Source organism: Cyphomyrmex costatus, unplaced genomic scaffold (genome assembly GCF_001594065.2).
Source record: "Cyphomyrmex costatus isolate MS0001 unplaced genomic scaffold, Ccosl1.0 scaffold502, whole genome shotgun sequence".
Taxonomy (NCBI): domain Eukaryota; kingdom Metazoa; phylum Arthropoda; class Insecta; order Hymenoptera; family Formicidae; genus Cyphomyrmex; species Cyphomyrmex costatus.
In genome coordinates, this window is record NW_017279285.1 from 927,804 (window position 1) to 951,811 (window position 24,008).

Here is a 24,008-nt window from a genome sequence, read left to right on the forward strand (position 1 = left end):
ATTTTGCTCATCATGTTTAAAATTCCTGCAAAATTATTTTGATGGTCCAACAAAATTGTTTTCAGATCTCTGTATATAGCCAAAGTTTTAGATTTTTCTGCAAAATTGCTTTTTCGATATATTGACTTGTTACATAAATATTTATGTTGCTTTTTCTACCGAACGCGATCATTAACAAGAATAGTTCAAATAACTACCTATTTTTTACTTAATAACGAATCATATTAAAAAAATTACTGAACGTTTATTGGACGAGATAAACTAATTGGTCAAGAATGGCGTTCAGAAAAGAAAAGTAGCTAATAAGAAGACGAGGCATTCTCAGACAAAAAGGATATGATACTCTTGTGAATCTAGGGTGCGATCCACTTAACCCTGTAAATGCTTCGAAGCATTCTTTGATTGGTCAATTCATAAAATTTTGTCTTCTAATTGATCAACGAAGCATTTACAGGGTTAAGTGGATCGCACCCCTAGAACCCTAACTTGAACGAGGTTGATCGTTCACGCGCTGAATTATACCATCTCGCGATCGATAACGTGCCATTTGATCGTCTAATCGAAAAACGCGCTACCCGTCGCTTAATTAACCGTCAGCGACGGAGAGGAATCGAATCGTTATCGGCGACCCGAGAGAGAAGACGAGCGTCTTTATCAACCATTGTCCGTAGCCGTTGGAGATGCTGCTACTCGACCGTGAAATGAGAGTATCATTGAAGCGAGAGAAAAAACGAGTTTCGAACTTGCCTCAACGATAATATATGTATAATCGATCGCGCGGAAGCTGAGTCGGAGGATAATCGAACGGCGAGCGTCAAACGTCAAGCAGAACGCCTAAATGAGATTCCATATATTGCAATGAAGGGATGCCTGAAATGCCGCGTACGCACGAAGAACGATTTGTTAATTCCATAGACTGTAATAGACTGCACGCTTCCATTAGAGACGCGAGGATAACATTAGTACGAGAGAGCAATGGATAGTTAGTCAAATGCTCTCTCCGACACACGTTGCACAACTGAACAAGGAAAACATCTGATCAATTATTATTTTATTTTACGGAAAGAACGATTAAAAAAATTAAATTTAATTATATATATAAATACAGATTTGAAAATAATTTTATTCGATAATTTTATTACATTAAAATAATTATGCAGCTCGAACATGATGAGCAATGCTGCAAAAAGTTTTGATATTCTTGCAACCAGCTTGAGCGTTCAATAAAATTCAAATCTTTGTGTAACTAGTTAAATCTTTACATATTTTTTCACAAAATTGTTATTTCCATGTACCAATGTTGTCCTCAATAGAAGTGCTGTTAAATACAAGATGCAATGTACTGTTTTAAAGGAAAGTAAGAACTGTCTTTTCGCTAACTTTATTTTGAACGAGTTGTGCGAGGTAAAGGTTGTGTTTGCTGCAAGAGACGGCTGAGAATAAACTACTCTAAATCGAGAGGAATCTTGTTTTGTTCAATTGGAAGAGGAATTTTAGTTAAGCAATGGCCAATAACGTGACGCGTTCTAATACTAAAAATATCGATTAATGGAGATTCTTAAAAAGAACGGAAGAATGTGAGGATCGATGTAACTTTTGATTTAACTAGATACGGGTCTGAAAATAACTTTGTTGGATATCGAAATTATATAAAACGCTCAAGTTGGTTGCTAAAAGGTCAAAACTTTTTGCAGCATTGCTTATTATACTTGATCTATATGATATGCCGACAGTCCAACAAATTTATTTTCAGATCTGGTTAAATTTTTATGTTTCAACAAAATCGTTCTTTTTGTAAGACTAATAACTGATTGTGGGGATCGGAAATTTGAGAAAGTATCTTAGACAAATGTGAATAAATCATTAGGTAAAGATCTAAAGAGATAGCAGGACAAGGTTTATTTGGATATTTTATTAGAGTAGATATAAACATATAGATAAATAATTACTATTTATTAAGGTAGGCATTTCCTATAGAAATTTAATATTGGTTAATCAATCATTATTATGTATCTATACTTTAAGTAAATATTGATAGTACTTTTAATAAAAATATGTATGTCATTAATTAGCCAGTACTCTAATATTAAATTTCTACAAGGGTTGTTTTGTCGCGAAAATTATAAAATATTTAAGAATAGAAACGTGTGTGGCACGTAACAGCGCTCATTTCTATTGTAGTATACGTATACATATGTATAAGCCTATGATTAATTCGATGGCTTGCCGGTTACGACATGTAACATTTCCGCGACGGAAAATGAAGTTTTCAGCAAAATGTTGCGCGACCTCCTACTATCTAGGCTCTTCAATTGTTCCCTTCACGCGTATCTTATTCTCTTTGTATTCCGCCCGGGCGGGTTCCATGTAAACGTCACGCGCGAGGTACGCAGCGGAATCCCGCATGTACCATGGATGCGATTTTACGGCAGCTCGTGCTTCCTGGACTACGGCAGCTCCCGCATCGCGAAAACCGTGCGGGAGCCGCCGATAACGTATTCCCGGCAGACGCGGCCGTTAAATCTCCTGAAATCCAGGTTTACTCGAGCCGACGAGAGTTCCCGCGCGGTCACCGCTCGTATGCACGGACGCGCGCGCACACGTGCATACGAATATACACACACGCCGTTCGCGTGCCACGGCTTCCACCGGAAGAGCTGTCTCTCCCGCTCTCTCTCGGCTCGGGCGGCGTACGAGTATAGTATCTCACCGTGGAAATCTAAATGAGATTCGATCCGTCGTGGAAGCCGTCGAGGATTCCGCACGATTCGATCCGGTGCGGGAAGTGAAACCGCTTGGCGCTCCCTCGATTGAGCGCGCTCGCCAACTCCGGTAATTCGATTCTACGGGGTTGATTGAAAAGCAAGCGTCTTTCACGCAGCATTCACGACGGCTGGTTTCCCGAAAATAATTTATGTTACACGGTATAGAGAATTTAATTAATTTTGGGTATTGCGCAGGTAAATTAAATTAATTAAACGGCCGAACCTTTTCCGCCCGCGCCGGTCTCGCGCGCTCTGATGCTCGTCACGGATCTGGCCATCCTGCTGAATTCTATTTAAAAATGGATACGATATGTACGATGAATATAATGGGGGGATGTTATTTGTTTATTTAATTGACAGAATTACATTGTGTGGCATATGAAGGCATTAAAAATATATGAATATTATTTAACTGTTTAAAATATCTCACAACCACGATCCGGAATAACGTTTTTATCGAGCGATGTCGGTCTCTGTAATACACGATGCAGTTAGCATCGACAATAACGACTATAGCCTCTTCGCCTAGAAGATTTCAATGCGGGGAAAGAGGCGAGGAGTCTGAAAAAAGAAAGACGTGACTTCTTCAATGCCACTCTCGGACATCGGCGAAGATGACGTCGTTGGTAACGGCATGAAGAGGAGTAGGAGGAGGAGACGACGACGACGACGACGAAGCCGTGGAATGGCGAAAGAGATCGAAGACACTACGGAGGAAGAGGAAGATGACGTTTAGAGAGAGTGCGACGGCGGGATAGGTGGCGAGAGGGGTGGGAGGGGGGGGAGATGGCAGCGCGTAGCCTGTGGGACGCCAAGCCGCCAAAGAGTCTGGCAACGAGAGCAAACGGGCGCCGCAGCGTCGCCCCGGTACCTGACGGTGCGCGTGTGGGTGCGACATGTATGCGCTCGTACACGCGGACAAACGTGGATAATATGCACGCCTACGTTACGCACGTATACATAATTTACGTGTGTGCGTAATGCGGCGGGTCCACCGAGATGCGTCGATCGCCGAACGGACGACGTAGCCAAACATCTCAGCCACGAGGTCATGATGTCGCAAGATCATCTGCGCTGCTATTTTCTCGCCACTTCGCTATTCGCCGCGTCTCGCCACTTCTCTCGCCCGAGCCGATCGCTCGGACGTATACATACTTCCATCTCGCGAAATTGATCCTCGTCGGTCTCGAAACTCGCGCGAACGTTATATGCCTGTATCGGACTACGAATTGACGATTACCATTAATGTAACGGTTGCCCGGCCCTCGATTTTATTTCAACCAATCACGATACGGCGATCGTACAATTGCCAAATCGTAGTCTGAGAAATATTTTAGAGAAATATTTGTAGTCTATTTTTATTTTAAGATGCTCTAATAGAGCCCTCTCGGCTTATGACATTTTATAAGGTTCTACTAATTAAAATCAGTCTGAAATATAAGAATTGTAGATGATCCATTCAATTATAAGTCTTTTCAGAAAAAATGTGAAACAATTCAATTTTCTTCATTTACATCCGCAAATTTATTCTTATTAAAACATACTTGGTATTCTTTTTATACGCAGGAAAAGATTTAGTGTGAAATACATTTCTGTAAAATATATTTTATTTTTTCTTATTAATTATAAATAATAAAATAGATTGCTAAGAATAAAATGTTCTTTCGCCATTTCTTTTTTTAAATAAGGATTTATTTAGTGAAATAAACATAATATTTCATATATTAAAGTATTTTTTTCTTAGGTTAGTGAATTCACTCAATTACAAATCTCTTTGTCGGAAATGTGAAAATTAGTTTCCTTTATGTTACATGTACTGGGTTATTCTGATTAAAATACAATTTAGCATTCATTCTTTTTCATAGCTGCGTTCATTTTGATTTCTTGAAAAATTAATTAGTGCTTTTTAATTAGCATAAATGAACTAGATCTTACAAATCCAGCGCCAGTAACTGTATTACAGATTTTGGCTCTGGGGAGTTAAAGCAAAACGGAAATTGCGCGTTACGAAAGCGCGCCGTAATTTTGTTTATTCAAAATATGAACGCGACGCAGTATTGACAGATCAGTTTTATTTACTTTCGAAATAACGTTCCACGTTGGAATATAACTGAATGGCAGTCATCGATAATTCAATATGTCGTCGTTAATACTCGCAGTCGACGTATCGCGCTCGCTCGGAATGCAGGAATGATCCCGATTAATCTCATCCGGTGACACGCACTCCGCGGTTCGATCGTCGTGATGAACCGCGGAACCTGATACCTGAATCGCGTGCTGAAACCGTATATCGTCCGTGTCCGATACGGCTGGAGAGGCGCTTCGCGTCGCGACCGGCCACCGGCGATCACGTACCTACTTCGAAAAGTTGAGTTCCTCGACGATGACATCGGGTCATCGACGAGGAACGACGACGATGGTAACGAGTCGCTTACGTCGCGACGTCATGAATCCCGACACCTTCGCGACGCGTAACGCGATGACGATGCGCCGGGCGCTCACGCGCATATTTATCGATCTACTTCGTGTCCTGCCATGAGGCGAGATCACTGACAAACAAGCGAATGCCTAGGGAATAATTGGAGCGTGCGTTATGCGAATTACGGCACAAAGGACCGAGTATAGCGTTTACGAGAAAAAAAAAGAATCAAAACGTATATTCTCTGTGCAACTTGCTGTAATTAAATCGAGCAGTGCACGAGCAGCGGAAACCCTGATGCGTTCTGAAAAGTGGTGTGTTTAAACTTTTATTTCATTTTGTGGAACATTTCAGGAGTTAGCCGAGGTCCATTAGTTGTTAAGTCACAATTATAACCGTCAGATAAAATTACGCGAAAGCTCAATTTTCTTTCTTTTTCAAAATAAAGTTTCCGTTTACACAGTTTCGCATTAGCGTCGTGAGTTGTAGAATGCTAAAGCTTTTTATGTTGGCAAACATCGGCAAATGATCCTCAATTTTTCTTTAACATAAATCTAAAAGAAACACAAATATACATAAATCAAAGATAAATGTGTAGATAACAATAGGAGACTTTATAAAAGAGAATATGAGTATACGCGCTGCGTCATCAACGTATCCCGCGTATCGCAGTACGATCATTCTTCTAATTTAGCTGCAGCTTCATCGACACGCTCGATTGACGTCGAACAGTGCGGACGATATATTAGCATACGCTTATCCGATACGTCGTACGAATGGGAACGAATTGCGCAGACGATATATGTTATAAATAATACATTCGCGACTGAATGATGCCCGCATATATATATCGAGACATTTCGAGAGATAGCATCTGCTGGAATATCAATGTTCTAGCGACGTGAATAGCGAGTCATTCATAGAGAGCCTGGTTCAGCCCATTTGTCGCGAGAGTATTAATAAAAATGCGCCTTTTAAGAAGTAAGCGTTAAGCTCAGGCTTCGAAGATAAACGCACGCTCGATGTTGGTCGATTTGCAGTACGATCAATAGAAAAGAATAAAAATGTATAATTTTTATTTTCAATAAAACGTTTAAATTCAATTTTTTAAATTGGCCTAACATTACATTAATTAAATAAAACTTAAAATTAAATATAAAATAAATAAGTAGGCTAAATCGTAAGGCAAAAAAGTGTATAAAGTATCATAGAAAGACTAGTCGTAAACCGAGCTGGATGATAATGCTACTTGTAAAACTTTGTTGCACATAGTATATCGATGACAAATATAAGTATAATAACTTAATAATATATGTATATTTATATAAGTCGCAAATGTTTCGACTCTTGGGATTATTTTCATTATGTTATAGAAATACAAATGTCAAACTTTTAAATAAAAAAAACGTGCTATCTAATCGTCCGTCAGCGATCATTACTTGACGGACAACAATTAGATAAGTATCTTTTTATATATAATTTATTTAATTTTTACTTTTTATTTAATTAACATTTATTTTTCCACACTAAGGATGATCCTATTAAGATTCGAAACATTTGCGATTTATAAACGATTATTTATATGTTATTAAACTAAAAGATAATAGCTAAATATATTGAGTAAAATAATTTCAATAAAAAATATCCGGTTATATGACCAAAAAAAAGTATAACTTTATTTTTTTTTTTAATGTTTAGTAAGTGTATTACCAAATTGAAATTATTTTAAATAAAAAATTTAATAGCTATTTTGTCAGACTCTTTTTTCAATATACATTTATATTTATATTATCGAATGTATGCATTATATACAAAATTTGATAAAGTCTGTCTGTATAACTTTAAATGATTTATAAGTCACATAGATTAAAATTGAATTAAATTATTGCTTTGAATTTTAACTTTGTTAGAATCACAGTCGTGATGCAAATTTGATAAATTCAATAGGAAACTGACCGCATAAAATTGCAATTTTGAAATTAATTTTTTTTTGTCAACGAGAGGCGTTTGTTAAGCTCTAAATAATAATCATTGTTCTCTCAGCCGCAACGCGACGCGACGTCCGGTTTTTGTTCCTGCCGAATTGTCGTTCTTCTCCAGGACGGACGAACAGTGGTATCTTCTAACAATCGTGAGAACGCGCTGTATCCGGCCATTAAGGAGACTAGCCGCGATTAATTTAGTTGCGTTTAGCGCTTCAATGTGATCAACGAACCGCCGCGATAATCGAGCGAACTTCTTGTCGTTCATTCGCTCAATTATAAAAGCGTCTCTCCTCGCAGCGAAATAACTTTGATTAAAGCGATTCTAAAACGAAGCTGCTCCTTGATACAGCAATTTCATCTTGTGATTGGATGTCTTCTCTAAAATGGCTATTTCGATCGCGTTGTCGGATTTCTCGACACAAGCGCAATGCAATGAGGACAGCCATCGTTACTCTAAATTCCAACGTTATTTATATATATAAATAGATTCTATATCGACTTTCTAAAAAAAATTCGCTGACCATTTTTCTCCGAGATACACTGTAAAAAAGTATGTCGTTAAAATACGTAAATGACACACGTAAAAATCATACAATTTATAATAAAAATATATAAAATTGTGCGTTTTTACAAAAATTAGTGATACTTTATCTCTAATCATGTATATAAATAACATATATAGTTCTATAATATATTATATGTATATGGAAAATTACAATATCAATATGTATAACATAATATCAATAGATATATTTTATTTTTATTTTTATATTTGTACATATCACAATAAACTTAAGAAAATTGTACATAATTCATTGGTGAATTGATATGTACATTTTTCTAAATTTCACTTTATTTGTGAATTTACTTATGTAGAAAGAGAGAGAGAGAGAGAGAGAAAAGTAAATAAATTAAGAGACTAATATATATTATTATAATAATCCTATTTTTAGTCGAAGCGAATGTACTTAATAATATTCATATGTAAATTTTTTACAAATACATTTTTAGTATTAGGTATATTACAAATGTTATAAATAAGTTATAAACTCTGCGCCAATTCGGTTTGTCGGACTTGAAATTTGCAAACTAAAACTGAAATATTATTATCTTAAATCAGATTAATCGTCGATTAATAATGGTACTAATAAATATCTTAAAACCTTGAAAGAATAATTTTATTAATAAATTGTAACTTCGCAGGTGTCTGCAAATATACACCTTAATAATGGATTCCAAAATTACTCACTGTAATTATAATTTTACATGCAATTTTTTTCCATATTGCATATTAAATATCAGTTAGTCAATTATACGCTTTAATTAACTTTGTGATTCATAACTGTTCTATATAAGACATACAGTTGCAACCATAATTACCATTCGAAAGCATATACGCACGTATTGTAGTTTCATATTTTATATTGCGGTCAAAATTTTTTCTACTAAAAACCACCAAACTCGTTTATATCTTTATTGCATCCAAGTGTACGAATAATGTAAAGGAAAGCTCCGTATTATTTAAGACACAACGTCGAGCCATCGTCTTCTTCGAAATGACAAAACGTGGCCCAGGAGGATACAACTTTCGTATTTAGGTCGGAAACCAGACCAATGTCCTATTTCGCGCACGAGATGATACGGGTATCTCCTTGCTTTCGGAATCCACGGAATAATGGCGGCATCTCATGGCGCTCTTTCTCGGCATTGAAATATTAATCTGCCCCAAAGCACGTTCCATTTCCCGACGTTAGAGATCGATGATGCTCATACATGCACCACTTATATGCGATATAAAGGCCCCCACATCCGCCACGTCCTTCTTTTATTCGCGGATTCTTTGACCAATTTGCAACGGGCATACCTTCGCGAGGCGAGAGTCAGGCGAGGTCAAAAAAGCGCTTGCGAGCTACTGGAAAGTCAAACCTTACACGAATTTACCTCTATCCTTTATTCAGTTTCGAGCGAACTTTACTTAAACGGAAATTTAACCCGGGCTTTAATTACAGAAGCGTCGATCGCGTCCGTCGAGTTACCGAACGAACAAAACTGTTCTCGAGGAGAAACAAGCTCGCGGACCGAAATATAATATACTCGCACGCAGGGGATGAGGAATTACGTTTGCTTTACTTTTTGTTTTATCTCTCCTTTGGTTGCAACACCATTGATCAAATACTCTGTATTGCGCTGTGATAACACGCAACGAGGTGGAAACGTGTCGTTTTCGTCCGGACAGTTTTCGCGTTCGATCGCCGCAGAATCAGTCTTTGTCGGCTCGTTTCACCCGGTCTTCGTTTCCCTCACTGTCGAGATCGTGCAGATTGTACTCGTGTTAGGGATGAAGAGGTACTCAAGCGGAGAAAGGAGAAAGGAGCGACAGGTGGGGTGCGAAAGAAAGTAAAACGCTATATCTCGGCTCTTACTTTTTCTCTAGCTCTCCTAACAATAAATATGTGTACTAATAATTTTAACTCTTCAATGCCATTCTCGATATGGCATACCTGGCTTTTTATTTCAAAAAATAATCTTCCAGAACTTCTGTGTGCTTATTTTATTACTTATAATTTTTTTACTAATATAAAGGTATACATACATTTGCTTGATGCCTTTGTATTTCTTGATCAAAGTGAATGTAATTAGGCTCTAAAGAATATAAATCAAAGAATTCCAAGTACTTATAAAAGTGAACTCTGGATGCTTATATGTCATATATAAATTGTTTTTATTGAATATAAATTTTGAAAACTTAGAAAAAATAAATGTAAAAACGAGCAATTAAGAATCAATGTTACTATATAATTAGTGCTTATTCCAAAATCATTAATAATTAATATTAAAAAATTATGTAATTAATAGTACATATTAATACGAATCTCTTCAAATGTTTTAGTCCCATTTTTTAAATTATTATCAGCAGTGAAAACTGTGAACTTATAGATATATTTATAATGTCTCGATTTATCCTTCTTAATGTATGGCGTTTTAATTTAGTAACAATATGTTTATTTTTATGAAAGTTATAAGCAATTAAAGTTAAGTATGCCATATACGATGAGTTGCATAACAAAACAGTAGTACAGTGTGGCATTAAAGGATTAAAAGAACCATAAAATTATAATCCTCAAGTTTGGCGTATCAAAATTCGCGAACCGGCGAGAGAGTTCGTAAAGGAAACTTTACGCACGTTATGTAGTGCTTTAAAAGAAGATATGACTTGAGATAGATGCCGCAAGGTGCGATTTAGCGGAAAAAGAGCGGAAGAAAGTTCGCGGGAAAATCGCTGGAAGATGCTGGGTAGTGCGGGAAAACTGAGAAGCGCGACATGTGCGCGAGGCGAAAAGGGATGAAGAGGAGGGTGAAGGACGATCTCTCTCGAAGGAGGTCGTTTCGTGAATGGTCGGCATTCAGAAGCACCGAGAAGAAGAGTCGGCTCCACGACTTTGGCGATATTTCAATTCGCTATCGAGCCATTCGAACCACGTTAGATACTTCGGTACGCCTGTTTGGCGATGTAATATTTTTCATATGAATAGTGGGAATAATAGTGAAAAAATGTAGTAGATCAAACCAAGAAATTTAGGTCTTGAATATGAATAAGGAGAAAAATTAGAAATACATATAAAATTTAGTGATAATAATTTTATGTAATTATTAATAATAATTATATATAAAATTATAAATAATTATGTAGGCAACTTACATGAGTAATATTACAAAAAGTTTTAGCATTCTGTGAAAATTAACTTGATCGTCCTACGACATAATTATTTTAATAAAATTATTTACAAATCTGTATTTTTAAAATTTTTAGACACTTCAGCAAAATTATATAATTATGATAATTTTGTGGATTAATAAATTACGGTAAATTAATTAAAAATTTATATAAATGCTAACGATAAGTAATGTAAAAATTGCAAGAGTATAAATAAAACGCTATAACAGTTGTCATTTTTAATAACGATAATTTCACGCGATATTATTATTATTATGATAATTAATAAATTACGGCGAATTGTCACCTTAAAATTTGAGATATAGTTGATGATTTTACTTACCTAATATTATCTGTAAGATACGGTTTCTAGATACGATGTTTCATTACGCATACTTTATGACCGTTATATATTCGTTGCAATAATATAGAGGAAAAGCGAGAACAATGTAATATAAGTAACGGCCGCTCTTTATAAAGTCTCGGCGAAGTATCGTCGACTTCTGGACTATTCGCGGATATATTTGTTCCCGGTTCATTGAATCGCAGGCGCTTAATCGCGTGGCGATCGAAAAGCGGAAGGCGATATTCCGCGAAGCGGCACGAAGCGATTTGTCTCTTTTGTCGGTCAGCACCCCGCAGCAGATAGAAGCGCGGAAGATAACCGCGCGCTCGGATGAATGCGTGGTAGACGCGTGTGCGGGATTGAGTTTCGCTTCGTATTTCTACGAAACATCAAACAAAGCTGGATGGGAATTTTCGCGCCGAGATTACGGTGTGCGAAAATCGATTTTTAATTTAGTATTTTTTGTAGGGAGATTGTTTTCCGAAATTCAGCGAGAAAAGGAAACGAATCAACGAACGAGACCTTTAGTCTATATACTGATAGAAATGTGTTGGTATACAACTATTTATTTTATATGATTAATAAAAACTTTTTTACTTTTACCGTTTATAAAAATTGTCGTTTTAATTAAAATTTAGTTAGAATAATCAAATTTTGATTAGAACAATTTTAATTAAAATAATAAAAACTGTGTTGTTCTAAAATAAATGTTATAATATATTAATCAAATTTTGATTAGAACAGCCCAAATTTTGAATGAAAAAATAAGAAAGTTTTTGTTTCAAACATTACTCTCAGTTTACATTTCTCAGCCGTATAAATTTAGTTATTCCAAGTATGGCTGATATCGTGCCTCATTAAGATTCTAATGAATATATGCAGTAGCCTATCCACCTGCCTGGTTAACAGATTCATTTCGATGGCACGTTGGAGCGTATTGGCAGCAAGGCGAGAGCTTATATCGTTAATACGGGAAGATAGAAGCCGGGCACGATAACTTAACACTTGCGATTTACGCAATCAGACTCGTATTGTGCTCGCGGAAGAAATGCTACTCGGTGTATTCTATTCATAACTCTCCGATTATTGTGTTTAAACGCTACGACGCGTATTCGTGCTTTCACAACCAAGTCTGTATAAACAGTAAAACCCCAGCGAAGTATCGTCGATTTCTAGACTATTCGTGAAGATATATATATGGTGTATATATATATTTTTTTTTATATACATATATTTGATATATGATTATATAGATATTTATTTCCGGTTTACTTGAATCACAAGCGCAATGTAACAGTTCGATATGAGATTATCATATCATTTCATAATTTCTTTTCTTTTCTTCTAATTTTTTTTCTAAATGTTAAAAATGCATTACATTAAATATTTTTTATGAATTGAAGCTAAATGAAAAGATTATAAAAACATTTTTTTATATTATATTTAAAAGTAAAAATTTGGCAGCATTTTAGAACTTGGATCAAAATTATTTCACAATAATACAAACACAAGTTTTTAAAAAATTATTAAATAAGATACATTAAATATAAAATTAAAGAAAAAGAAAATTTTTATTCGAACTATAAATTTGTATTGTAAAATATAAATATGAATCTCTCTCTCTTATTAAACTATCTCATATATATATAATATATATATATATTTCTTTTTATACGAAAAGTATAAATTTTCAATTTTAGTTATTTTTACGCCTAATACATTCGTAATTCTACATTCAGTTTTAAATTATACGTTTAAGTTTCTGTCATAATATAAAGATTATAGATGTTTCAATATCTTATTGCGTGGATTTCATTTAGCTTTTGTTTACAAAATTATCTGCTTATCTGTATACAATGTGTTTCACGAAATTAATTTAATTTTATTACAGTCGCATTTCTTATTAAATTTTGACAATTGGAAACATTTAATCTGTAAAACTATTAAATATGTAACATATCACACATAATATCATACATAATATCGTCCAATAAATTCACTGAAAATAAGAAGATTGAAGAAAAGAAGATGTCAAAATCGTTTCCTTTAAAATTTGTGATCATTACTTTAATGAATAAATGAAGAAGGACCTATGCTTCTAAAACGTCTGACACTATATTGATTCTGTAATTTTATAAATATATAATTTCATTTATCAGCTAATTGTATGGCTCGATTTGGACCAAATTCATTGTAGTCGCGTTATTAAATTTTGTTTCAGATATACGAAAACTGTGGTGGATTCCAGTCTGAATGCTCAGAGATATAATCCTGAATTCACGATAACGATGTCGTCGACGCCAACCAGCTACTCCGGCAATACGAACACCAGCGCGCTCATTGATCAATTGAGACACATTAATCAGGTGAGTACATGAAGTCGTAATTCGTCGCCGAGGTCTTAAGTGGATTCCTCTCCCTCGGATTAAATCGTGCCGTAGTTTTCATTCGTTCGTCAATTCAAATGCCGTGCGACGAACAACAGGCGGTCCGACTCTCGTCGAAATGGAGTTTACGATAATTGAAGCTTAAGAACAGAAGTTAAGTTTTCCGAGATTTATAACAAAATGGTAAATTTCTTTCGCACATGTGCAGATTCGAATATCGTAATGTAGATATAATTAATAATAATTAATTAAATATATTTATATATAATTTAATAATTATAATTTTATAATAAATTTGTTTAATTTATTATTTATTATTATATATATTTCATTATATACATAATTTTATTACACAATATATAATATAAAAATCATGATAAAAGTATATAAAATTATTTTGTTGCTATTTCGGAATTTAATTAAAAGATGGTGATCTCGTTATAGGTTTATTCGAAATTTTTATTCTCGTTTTGCATTATAGGTTCAGATCTAAAGCGATTTGTCGCGATTCGTAAACTGATATCGCGATAACTTGTTGGTGCGGAAAGGCCGCCCGGTGACCCGTAACTGCCAGACGAATGTACTAGACGAATCATAAATTCTCGTCTATCTAGAATTATTCATAGAGTACAGATCGTAGACGGTGTGTCGAGGCACGTGTCGCGTTGCGTAGATTTCACCTGGCACGTGGGTGCTCAAACCCGTTCAATAGAGTACAAATGTATGCCGAGAGAGTTCGACTGCTGAAATAATTATGTTATAGAGATAATATTTTGTACGTTTTATAATTCGATTATTTCTAAACAAAAAAAATGATTACGCATCTGATTCATAACCATCGCGCCTATACACTAAAAATCTAAGTGTGCAAAAAGTGACTTCAATATGTGTGTGATTACTTTTCTCTATTATGTGAAAATGACACTATACTGTATTTAAAAAATGAATTTACCCATTTTAACGTATAGTATCATTTTTACACGAAAAAAACTAGATTACTTATACATATTAATGTCACTTTTTTTTTGCACACTTGGATTGCAATTATACCTACCTCTAAAGTCCAAGTCTAACGATATACCTATATACAATTTGTACTCGTATTCATAGTCGGACCTTATATTTAAGGCTTTCTTAAATTTATCTTTATATGCTGTACGAATTATTTCATTGGCTACTGAGTATCTAAAAATAAATTTAAAGAAGCTTTAAGTACAGGGTTTAACTATGAATACGGACATTAATCACGATTTAATTTACTCTTTATCTTTTTTTAGTTTAGACTTAGACAAAATAAATAGTAAGTAATTAAAGTTATTCTTGCATCGGTGAAACCAGGTCTTCTAAGAGTGATAGTTATTACATTTCCAACTTTAGACTTGCGACTATATATAAAGTTAATAAACTATATAATTTATAAACATATAAACTGTAATTTTATACAGCCTTGATTGTAAGATAAAACTCTATTGTTTGTTGCATCTTCATGGAAAAGATTGTAATAAAACCTAAAGAAAACTAACACAATTTTAATATTAAAATTAGTATAAATATTAAATTTTTCAATAAAATTGTCATTTAATTAATTTTTTATTAGGTAGAGAATGATTACGTCAATTTGTGTGAATGATTTATACTTTTGGTTTAAGAGGCTATAAAATTATAAAAATTTCGGGAGATTTATATTTCTATATAAATCGCGGAATTGAAGATAGATTTTTGAGTAAATAAATTTCCCAATTTTTAAACAAGTTTAATTACGGTTCGTCGTCTTCGTTTTTTATTGTATTCTTTCGTGGTGTCTGCGGCGCCATTAAAGTTGGCAACCGTCGGGTGTGGGGCACACGCATAGTACCTATACGCATGTTAATTCACGTGCGAGGAATCAGACCGTTTACTTCTGATTGGAATATCGTGAGACACGCGTATGTATACGCATGTATACACGGTGTTCATGATCGATTTGCCGTTCGTTGTACTATCTCTGATAAACGGTTCATCCAAATAACTTCGTTAATTTGCGTCATGCAATTCCGTAACGCGAAACGAGATCTTCGTCGACGAAAAATTCACTCGGGATTCCCCGGATTGCGAACGGATTGTTCAAATATACACCATGTATATGCACGAAAAAAAAAATGGTTTTGCTAAAGTATTGAAAAATTTAACTAGAAACAGATCTGAAAATAAATTTTGTTGAACTATCAAAATATAGTTATGTAGAACACACAAACTGATTATTACAATGTTAAAGTTTTTTTGCAGCATTTTTCATCGTACTTGAGTTTTTTAAATAATTAAAATATTTTGACGATCTCTAATAACATTATTTTCAGATCTATATCTATTTACTCTAAATAAATTCTTTGGAGTGAAATTTCACCCTAAAAAGTAAAAATCGAGCCAGTCTTAAAAAAGAGTGGCTCAGTTTTCAATTTTTGAAAGTAAAATCACTCTTCAGAATGTGATTCATTCTAAAAGTGTTTTAAAGAGTAAATTTTTTAAGATACTCTTTAGCAAAATCGTTCTTTCCATGTGTGTGTACTCGTATGACATGATCGCACGATCAGACGGCGTGATATATGCAGCAGGTCGCGAAATCAGTGAATAATAGGACGCGAGGTATTATTGGCAGGTGTAAACATCAAGTAATGATCACGAGGTGTTCGAGGAAGAGCGAGATTAAAGGCTGCCTGTTCGTGTCTGATTTTAGCAGAATATAAATTTATATCTGTTATATTCACGCGAAGTGACTAGGTTAGAACGAAGAGTGTTGACGATTAATTGAACACTGCTTACATCTAGCTGGGTCAAGTGGGTTAATTGAGATCTTTGGGTAAATGGGACAACTTAATGACTTACCAATGACAAAGCTAATCCCTATCATCTCCTCGCGATCACGCGGCGGTTGCCGAGCGTGCGTCCGCGACTTTTCCAACGAGACTCTGGCATATAATAGCCATTAATTTCGGAAAATTATGCGTTATCCCCACACTTAGTCGGCGATTTCAATTACGCTTGTACTCAAGTTGTAATTTGTAGCCACCTTGCTCTCGCATAACGAGCGGTATTTCACTGAGCGACGATTGTTAACAATTAATCTCGTCAGAGCGTCTTATTTCTAACAATATAATAGGTATATACTATTGCGTCGCGTTGATAGAAAAATGACAAAAATAAAAAAAATAGCATTTTTTGAGATAATGAATGGAAATCGACCCAGAGACTAATGTATTATAAAAAAAACAACATAAAAACGAAACATTATATTTCGAATACTAGGATTGTATTCGAATTTTGAAAATCCTCATCATATTATGGTGTACAACTTTGCTCCCGCCGTTTTTACAGGTATAAATTTATACCTGTAAAAACGGCGAGAGCAAAGTTGTACACCCATAGAAATATCAAAAATTTGTCTCTCAGCGATACTAATTAGCCCACATGAATAAAATAAAACTGAAAAATAAGAACTGTGAAACATAGATTATTCCACATTATTACATTATTTAAAAATGAGATGTATCTCCCCAGAATCGCCAGGATTCATATGTTTCAGTTATGAGTTAATAATGCTCCAAAGAAAATTGCTAATTTTCAGTTACGTCTTTTTTATCAATGCAATGATTTATTAACAATAGAATAAATAATTAGAAGAATAGAATATGGGCGCATCTTTATAAAAATAATATATTAGTCTGAAATATTTAAATAACTTATAATAGTGTACCGGTACTGTTTCTCTCTTTCGAATTATATTAAATGCGATGATGATTCTGTGTGTTTTCGTAATAGTTGGTGCAGTCCCAATTGTCGTCCGACATCGGACCGGATGCCTTTCTGGCCGACGAGGCCTTGGACGGCTCCGGAAGCGGGGACAGCCCGGTCTGGAGGCAGCACGGTAACGGCGAGATCGATGATGACGAAGACGGCCACGACCGCGATGATGACGACGAGGCCTCCGGCTCTGGAATGGGTCCCACTACGATAGGTATCGTATCCTACGGGTCGTGTACGTCCGCATTGATTTGCATTTTGATAATACCAGCCGGTGCATTCCCGGTGGAAACTTCATTGTCAGATGAATCCTGTGTACGGCGCGTATCGAGTGTCATTATTAGCGATAGGACTTCGTTCTCAACCAGGGTTCTAAAGCACGTATCAAATAGCGCATTATTCGTGGATACGCCCCGACAAAATAGAGAAGTTTTTTTTCTGATGAAAGAGCATAATGGGAATTAGTCTGATTTAATTACCGAACGTAAAGGCAATTGCAGCTGCAAAATAAGTATTCTGGTAATGCGCAATTCCATATTCCGCGTGCGGTGCACATTAAATATTATCTAAAAGCACATTTTAACAAGAGGGATTCCAATAATAAAGGAGAATTCGGATTAACAACGAGAAGCACAGGAAATAAAAATTAGCGATGCGAGGAATGAAAAGGCAGCAGCAATTTTAAAATAACGTACTGAAAGAAAAGTGTTTGGTATTTGTGTACTATAGTTGCATGCTAAAATAATTATGGTTGGAAACTCCACATTTTAGTTATTTCGATTTGCTTTCATTGTATAAAGTCATTTCTTGGATAAAATTTTATAATATTCTTCATAAGAGAAAATAAATCCTTGTTTCGAGATAATAAATGATATTAAGATAATTTTCTCTAAAATTTGTAATAAGTATATTTTAACACTATTATCGAGAAAATATTCTTTGTTAAAAATAACCGTTATTTAAAAGAAAAAAATATAAACTGTGTAATCACGTTTCTTAGCAGTAGAATGATATTTTTTATGTACAATATATAGGCGACCTCGAAGATGATTATAAATTATTAGGACAAACTATATATACTTTTTGTATATAGAACTATAAATATAATAATAATTATTAACATTATAGCAGTAATAACTGCAAAATTTAATTGTATATGAGTAATTATAACATTTTACCATACAATTATATAGTCACAAACACCAATGTAAATAAGACCGCTTTTCGTATTCTAATTACAATTACGAGGAATGTTCGTTTCATTAAAACGAGAAAGGAAACTTGATATACCAAAGAAATGAATTTGCATTCTTCGTTTCAGACCCGTCGATGAAGACTCATCCGAACGGTCCGCTCCACGCTGGATCGTCAACAATCTTGTTATCATCCGTGGCCCTCGTAATCGTATGTGCATCGCTTATCGCTTAATCGGCCACATCGTCGAGATACACGAGGGTATGATTTCGATTGCGATTCACGGCCAACGTAGACAAGGCGTAGATAAGGAGAGTTAAACTAGTTTCTATTCGCGATCGAAGGATTGTTAACAGGTCTGATCCTATCCGCTTTTCACACGGGATTCTTCCGGCGCGCGTGAATGCCGATGAGCAGACCCGTAAGGAGATTCACGGGTGAGCTTCCGCCTGCCGGAATCGCGTACAAGCGATGCCGTTGATAATAATTTATCGATGGCGTGTTGGGCAGCGAAGCGAACTGTTCCTGCCGCGATCCCGCTGGAAGGACGCCGCGGTTCTCAGTGATATATATCGGTATGCGGGGAGCGTGTATGTGTGCATATGTGTGCATGTGTGTGTGTGAGAGAGAGGGGCGGTTTGTAAAAGTATACGATGGGGAGAAAGGGAAAGAGAGAAAAGAGTGTACGGCAAAATGGAAAGAAGTGATGGGCGAGCCGAGTCTGAGACGTCGCGTTTGTAAAACGAGATGATAAATCTCACGATGTTTTCCAGGTGCAGTTTTTCGATAGAAATGTTAGGATTTTTTTTTTATTTTTCGTATACACAAATATCGATACATCGCGGAACTACAGCGCGTGATGCTTACCTCGGTAGAACGCGAAATTAACGCTTTTAAAATGCAAATGTGTGACTCCTCTCAAAAGTTACATTCAGGAAAGGGAAGATTTTATTATGTTTTGTAATTTTTACGAGATGCGCAGCGCGCATTTATGCTTTTTGTTTAAAGAGACAATTATTGACTGTTCTGATCGAGAAGATCGAGAAGAATATTATAAATCTCGCTACGAATATTATAATAAAATTACTGTGTTATCGCCACCAGAACCGAGGCCTAAAGGAACGCAGGTCAGTATTCTGTGTGTGCATGTTATATATTTTCTTTTAGTAAATTTTCGAAAGTCACAATTTTTATTTTCGCGAAGATGAAATTATTAGTGAGACATATTGGATTAACTTTGCTCAAAAATGCGGCGAGAGAAATTATTAAAACTGCGAATCGCGCGCGATATAAATAAGTTGTTAGTCAAAAGGGTATCGTATAGAGACATATCCGTTTAGAAATGCCAAGTACACCCGTTATCTCACCCGACTGGCTTCATGTGAGATTCAAGTGGAAATGTATAAGGCCTAAGAGAGCGAAAAGTTTCTGTCAAACGGAGCGTACTCGCTCCGAGTGTTAGTATTACATAAGAATGCAGGATGGTGTCGCCGCAGCCAACATCGATCGCCTGCTCCAGGGAGGACAAAACTTCCGATCCGAAGGTCGACGAGTCCGTTGTCCGACTCCGTTTGTCTTTCGCGAGAGGGGAAAAGTGTGTCGCGCGCGACTCTGAGGAATGGCTTCGAGGAGCGTCATCTCCTCTTTGTTATATCGGGTGTATATTTTGTTAGTTTTGAATTATAAAACGAACGATTCACTGGGGAAGCGCCTAGAAAAAGACTGTGATTGCGGAGAGGATTCATAGAGGGAAAGAAAGAGAGAATTGCTATTGCGCTGATAATTCTGATTAGATAAACTCTGCACAGAAAGAATGATTTTGCTGAAAAATTTACAAACATTTTGCTGGGTACATATCTGAAAGTAATTTTGTTGAACCATCAAAATAATTATGTTGGAAACTAAAAAATGATAAGCAATGCATAAAATTTTGATATTCTAGCTTGAGTTTCTAACAAAACTATTTTGATGCTCTCTCCAACAGAATTATTTTCAGATCTGGCAAAATTTTAGATTTTTCAGCAAAATCGTTCCTCCCATGTGGTGAAAAAACCCCGCATTTTCGCTTTTATATAAGACAGCATTAAGCACTAAATGTTGCTCGATTCGTCAGATACAGAATGACCAATCATGTTAGTTTAATGCGGAAAGGTATTATTTACTTTATATTTGAAATAAATTTTTCTTTTAATTACAAGAATAGAGTGCGTGTAAGAAAGATCACGCGTTTGAAAGTGCCACAAAGGCGTCCGCAATACGTCTGAAATCTAATTTATCTTGTTTCTTTTTTGTTCAATTTTACGATTATTCGGCTATATTTATAAGATAAGAGATCTTTTTTATTTATTTATTTCTTTTTTTTTAGAAACTTGCCTTTTGTAAAGTCTGGTTGCTCTGCTGAATTATGAACCGGATTCGATCTCGCGCCGTTACGTTGCCGGTGCCGAATGCCAGATGAGAGTATGTTCATGGAAACGAAAGTATTTTACCTTCACTTCCTACGACTTGCAAAAGTCATAAGGATATCGTTATTCTCGAGTCAATCGGCCGCGAAAGCACGCGCCAACCAAGCAACAGCCGCTTTAGTGTGCCTCATATGTCTCGCGTGCCGTTTTTTCTTTCTTTTCTTTTTTACACAAAGCAGGAAAAAGTGTCTTTCTCGGCGACGTCGCCTCGTCTACAGCAGACGTCGATATATTGCAGATTATTATTGAAAACTACGAGGGGAACCCATAATCGCCCGTCGTTGATGACGTACATGCCATATATATGTCTAGATCTATATATATACATATAATATACATATGTATGTATGTATGTATGTAGGTAGGTAGGTATATAAAGTGGCGCACGAAATGTCATACCATCTGCTCTATATGTGGATGAGTCAATAAATAACCTTAATATATGTACTGCCTTGATTTTTGAGAGGTAATGACTCACCTATCGTAAATATGACACATTTATTTCTGTCAAAATTGGTACAGAGAACTGGTATGGAATTAATTATTACAGCCTGGAAAATTGGATAATTATATAGAATGACATTTTTTGTGTGCCATTTTGTATGTGTAATATATATATTTCATATAAATATATGTATTTATATGACGTATATACATATATATTATACACATGCATATGAAAGTTAACTGCCAACGTTGTACGTACGTGATCGAGAGCTGATTTACTCGGGACGACGCAGTTTACTGTTCGGTGCGAACGCGATCCTTGAGTACCGGGTGTACTCAGCGTGCGACACGTTTTCTCTTCGCGCCTGTGCGTATACTGTGATCTGTGATCAATCGTTCACATTTACCTTCGTAGAAAAAGGGGCCTTCTTAACGCATCAGACAAATTTGCCAAATTGAAGAAGGAGAGGGAAACGCTCTCGAAATTCGCTCTCCCACCGAAGCGTCCTCGAGTAGATTGGATCGCGATCGCCGTGAATTCTAAAATACGTAAGCATGCCATTTTACATCCAGTCTAGATTGGATCGTCGATCGTGGATCACACACGCATTCGCTGAAATATTATATATCCATCCATTTTTTATTAATAGTACTTCTTTTTATTGATTGCGCTCTCGCGAGCTGGAAAGAAATTTTTCAATCATAAATCAGTATTTCTAGCTCGCAATGAAAACTTAATCAAGTACAGGTTTTTGTAGATCTTGCTTCGCGACAACGATAATTTATACTCTCTAAATTTTTTGAAATCTTACTCTAAAGAGTGAAAATGAAGCCAGTCTTGGAAAAGGCTTAATTTTCAATTTTTAAGAGTGAAATTAATTCTAAAAGTCTGAGAGAACAAAGTAGAATAGAAATATTGACTGTAAATTGATTGTCACTTGTCGTAACAATAGCGAGCATATTAATTCATCAAAAGCATTTATATCTGCATGTGAGGTATTCTCAAAAGAAGTCTATTAATATTCGGTGCTGATATAATAGAGCTCGATCAATACTTAAACCCGACAATTTTTTTCATCGTTGAAATGTGTATATTTCGCGATCTTTTCACGTGTTGGTTAACTGTAAAAGTAAACAATGTGCCAAATCGATTTATCCACCTCTGCTCCTGTTGACGAACAATTTTGACGCACGAATTAATCGTAATTAACAAGAGCCGGTTTATCGCAACTTTCAATCACGATATTGCATCGCACAATCACAACAGCGCGAGATATTAAATTTATCTATATAGATACTATAACGTTTGTACGAATTTAAGAGTCAGATCTCACGCCGCTCTTCCTTCGCGGATTTTTGTTATATATTTTTTATTATATATTTTCTGCGAGATTAATTTGGCGGTTGTTTCAAGTTGAAATTATCGCCTGTGATCCACGGTCGCGATTTGGTAACGCAAGAATACCGATGTTGTATCTTCGATGCTGCTTTAAGCATCCAAAGCGTTCCATGACTAACGGGAAACCTTTTTTGATACCCTACTTCGAGATTTGAAACGATTTGATAATATTACACGTGCTGATTAAAATTAAAGATATTATTCTATTGATTTCGCGCAAAAACCCGCACATTAACTTAATTAAACGAAAATGACCAGTTTCCACCGTGCTGGAAATTTCCGAAAAACTGACGTTCTCATGATGAGAAGCATACATATTACACTCGAATCTGGCGATTTGCTTTTTAGGTCAATCGGGACGATCCAGACTTCGAGATAATTGCGACACCGTGACATTTTCCAGTGGCGTTATCTGTAATATTACCTGAAAGTGGTTATTTTTATATGACATTTATAGGTATATGTATATTATGTGGTGAACAGTGATCTTACATTGCCGACGATTTTAATACGATTAAAATTCAATTGTGTTAAATAATGTCATGATAATTATTTTTGTACGACATAATATTATGTGCTGAATAGTAATCTTATCAACGATTTTAATTAAAACTCAATTGTTTTACAAAAATATACATACGATAAAATTATCTTCAAAAGAAAGTGGAGGAATTTATTCTTAATACGGAGAGAGTTGGAAATAAATTCCCTCAACCGAATGAAAAATCTTACGATGTCGCATATTTTTTTCGCGTCTCATTATCGTTCCGATCGCGACCTCATATTATTGTAGTAGGAAAGTAAATATGGTAGCTAAGCAACAACGGGAGACGGAGCTGTTGTTTTCTCCGGACGGTGGCCGCACGACTCGCGACGCTCCGGCGACGCCGTATTCGTTTTGTACATTTGATTTCCGGATCTTTGTGGAGGGGTGCCGAGTGCCTTTCTGAATATCCCTGGCCGTAGCGTCGCGTCGTCTGTTCCTCGTCAATGAGAGGAGGACCAGTCAAAACGGCCACCCTCGAATAAGGGTGCGTAACCGGGCGCTTTTTCGCTATACCTATATTTCTAGCACGCGGTACGTGTGTGTGTGTGTGTGTGTGTGTGTG

The 24,008-nt window shown here is 35.7% G+C and overlaps 1 protein-coding gene across 1 annotated transcript in view; it reads left to right on the forward strand.

Annotated features, from left to right (window-relative positions):
* dally (division abnormally delayed protein) overlaps nt 1-18,822 on the forward strand; it is a 53,497-nt gene extending 34,675 nt beyond the window's left edge. The window contains exons 6-8 of the mRNA XM_018545812.1: nt 13,452-13,596; nt 17,413-17,608; nt 18,716-18,822. Of these exons, the coding sequence (XP_018401314.1) occupies nt 13,452-13,596; nt 17,413-17,608; nt 18,716-18,822 (448 nt within the window). The remainder of the gene's footprint in view (nt 1-13,451; nt 13,597-17,412; nt 17,609-18,715) is intronic.
* The last annotated feature ends 5,186 nt before the right edge of the window (nt 18,823-24,008 follow it).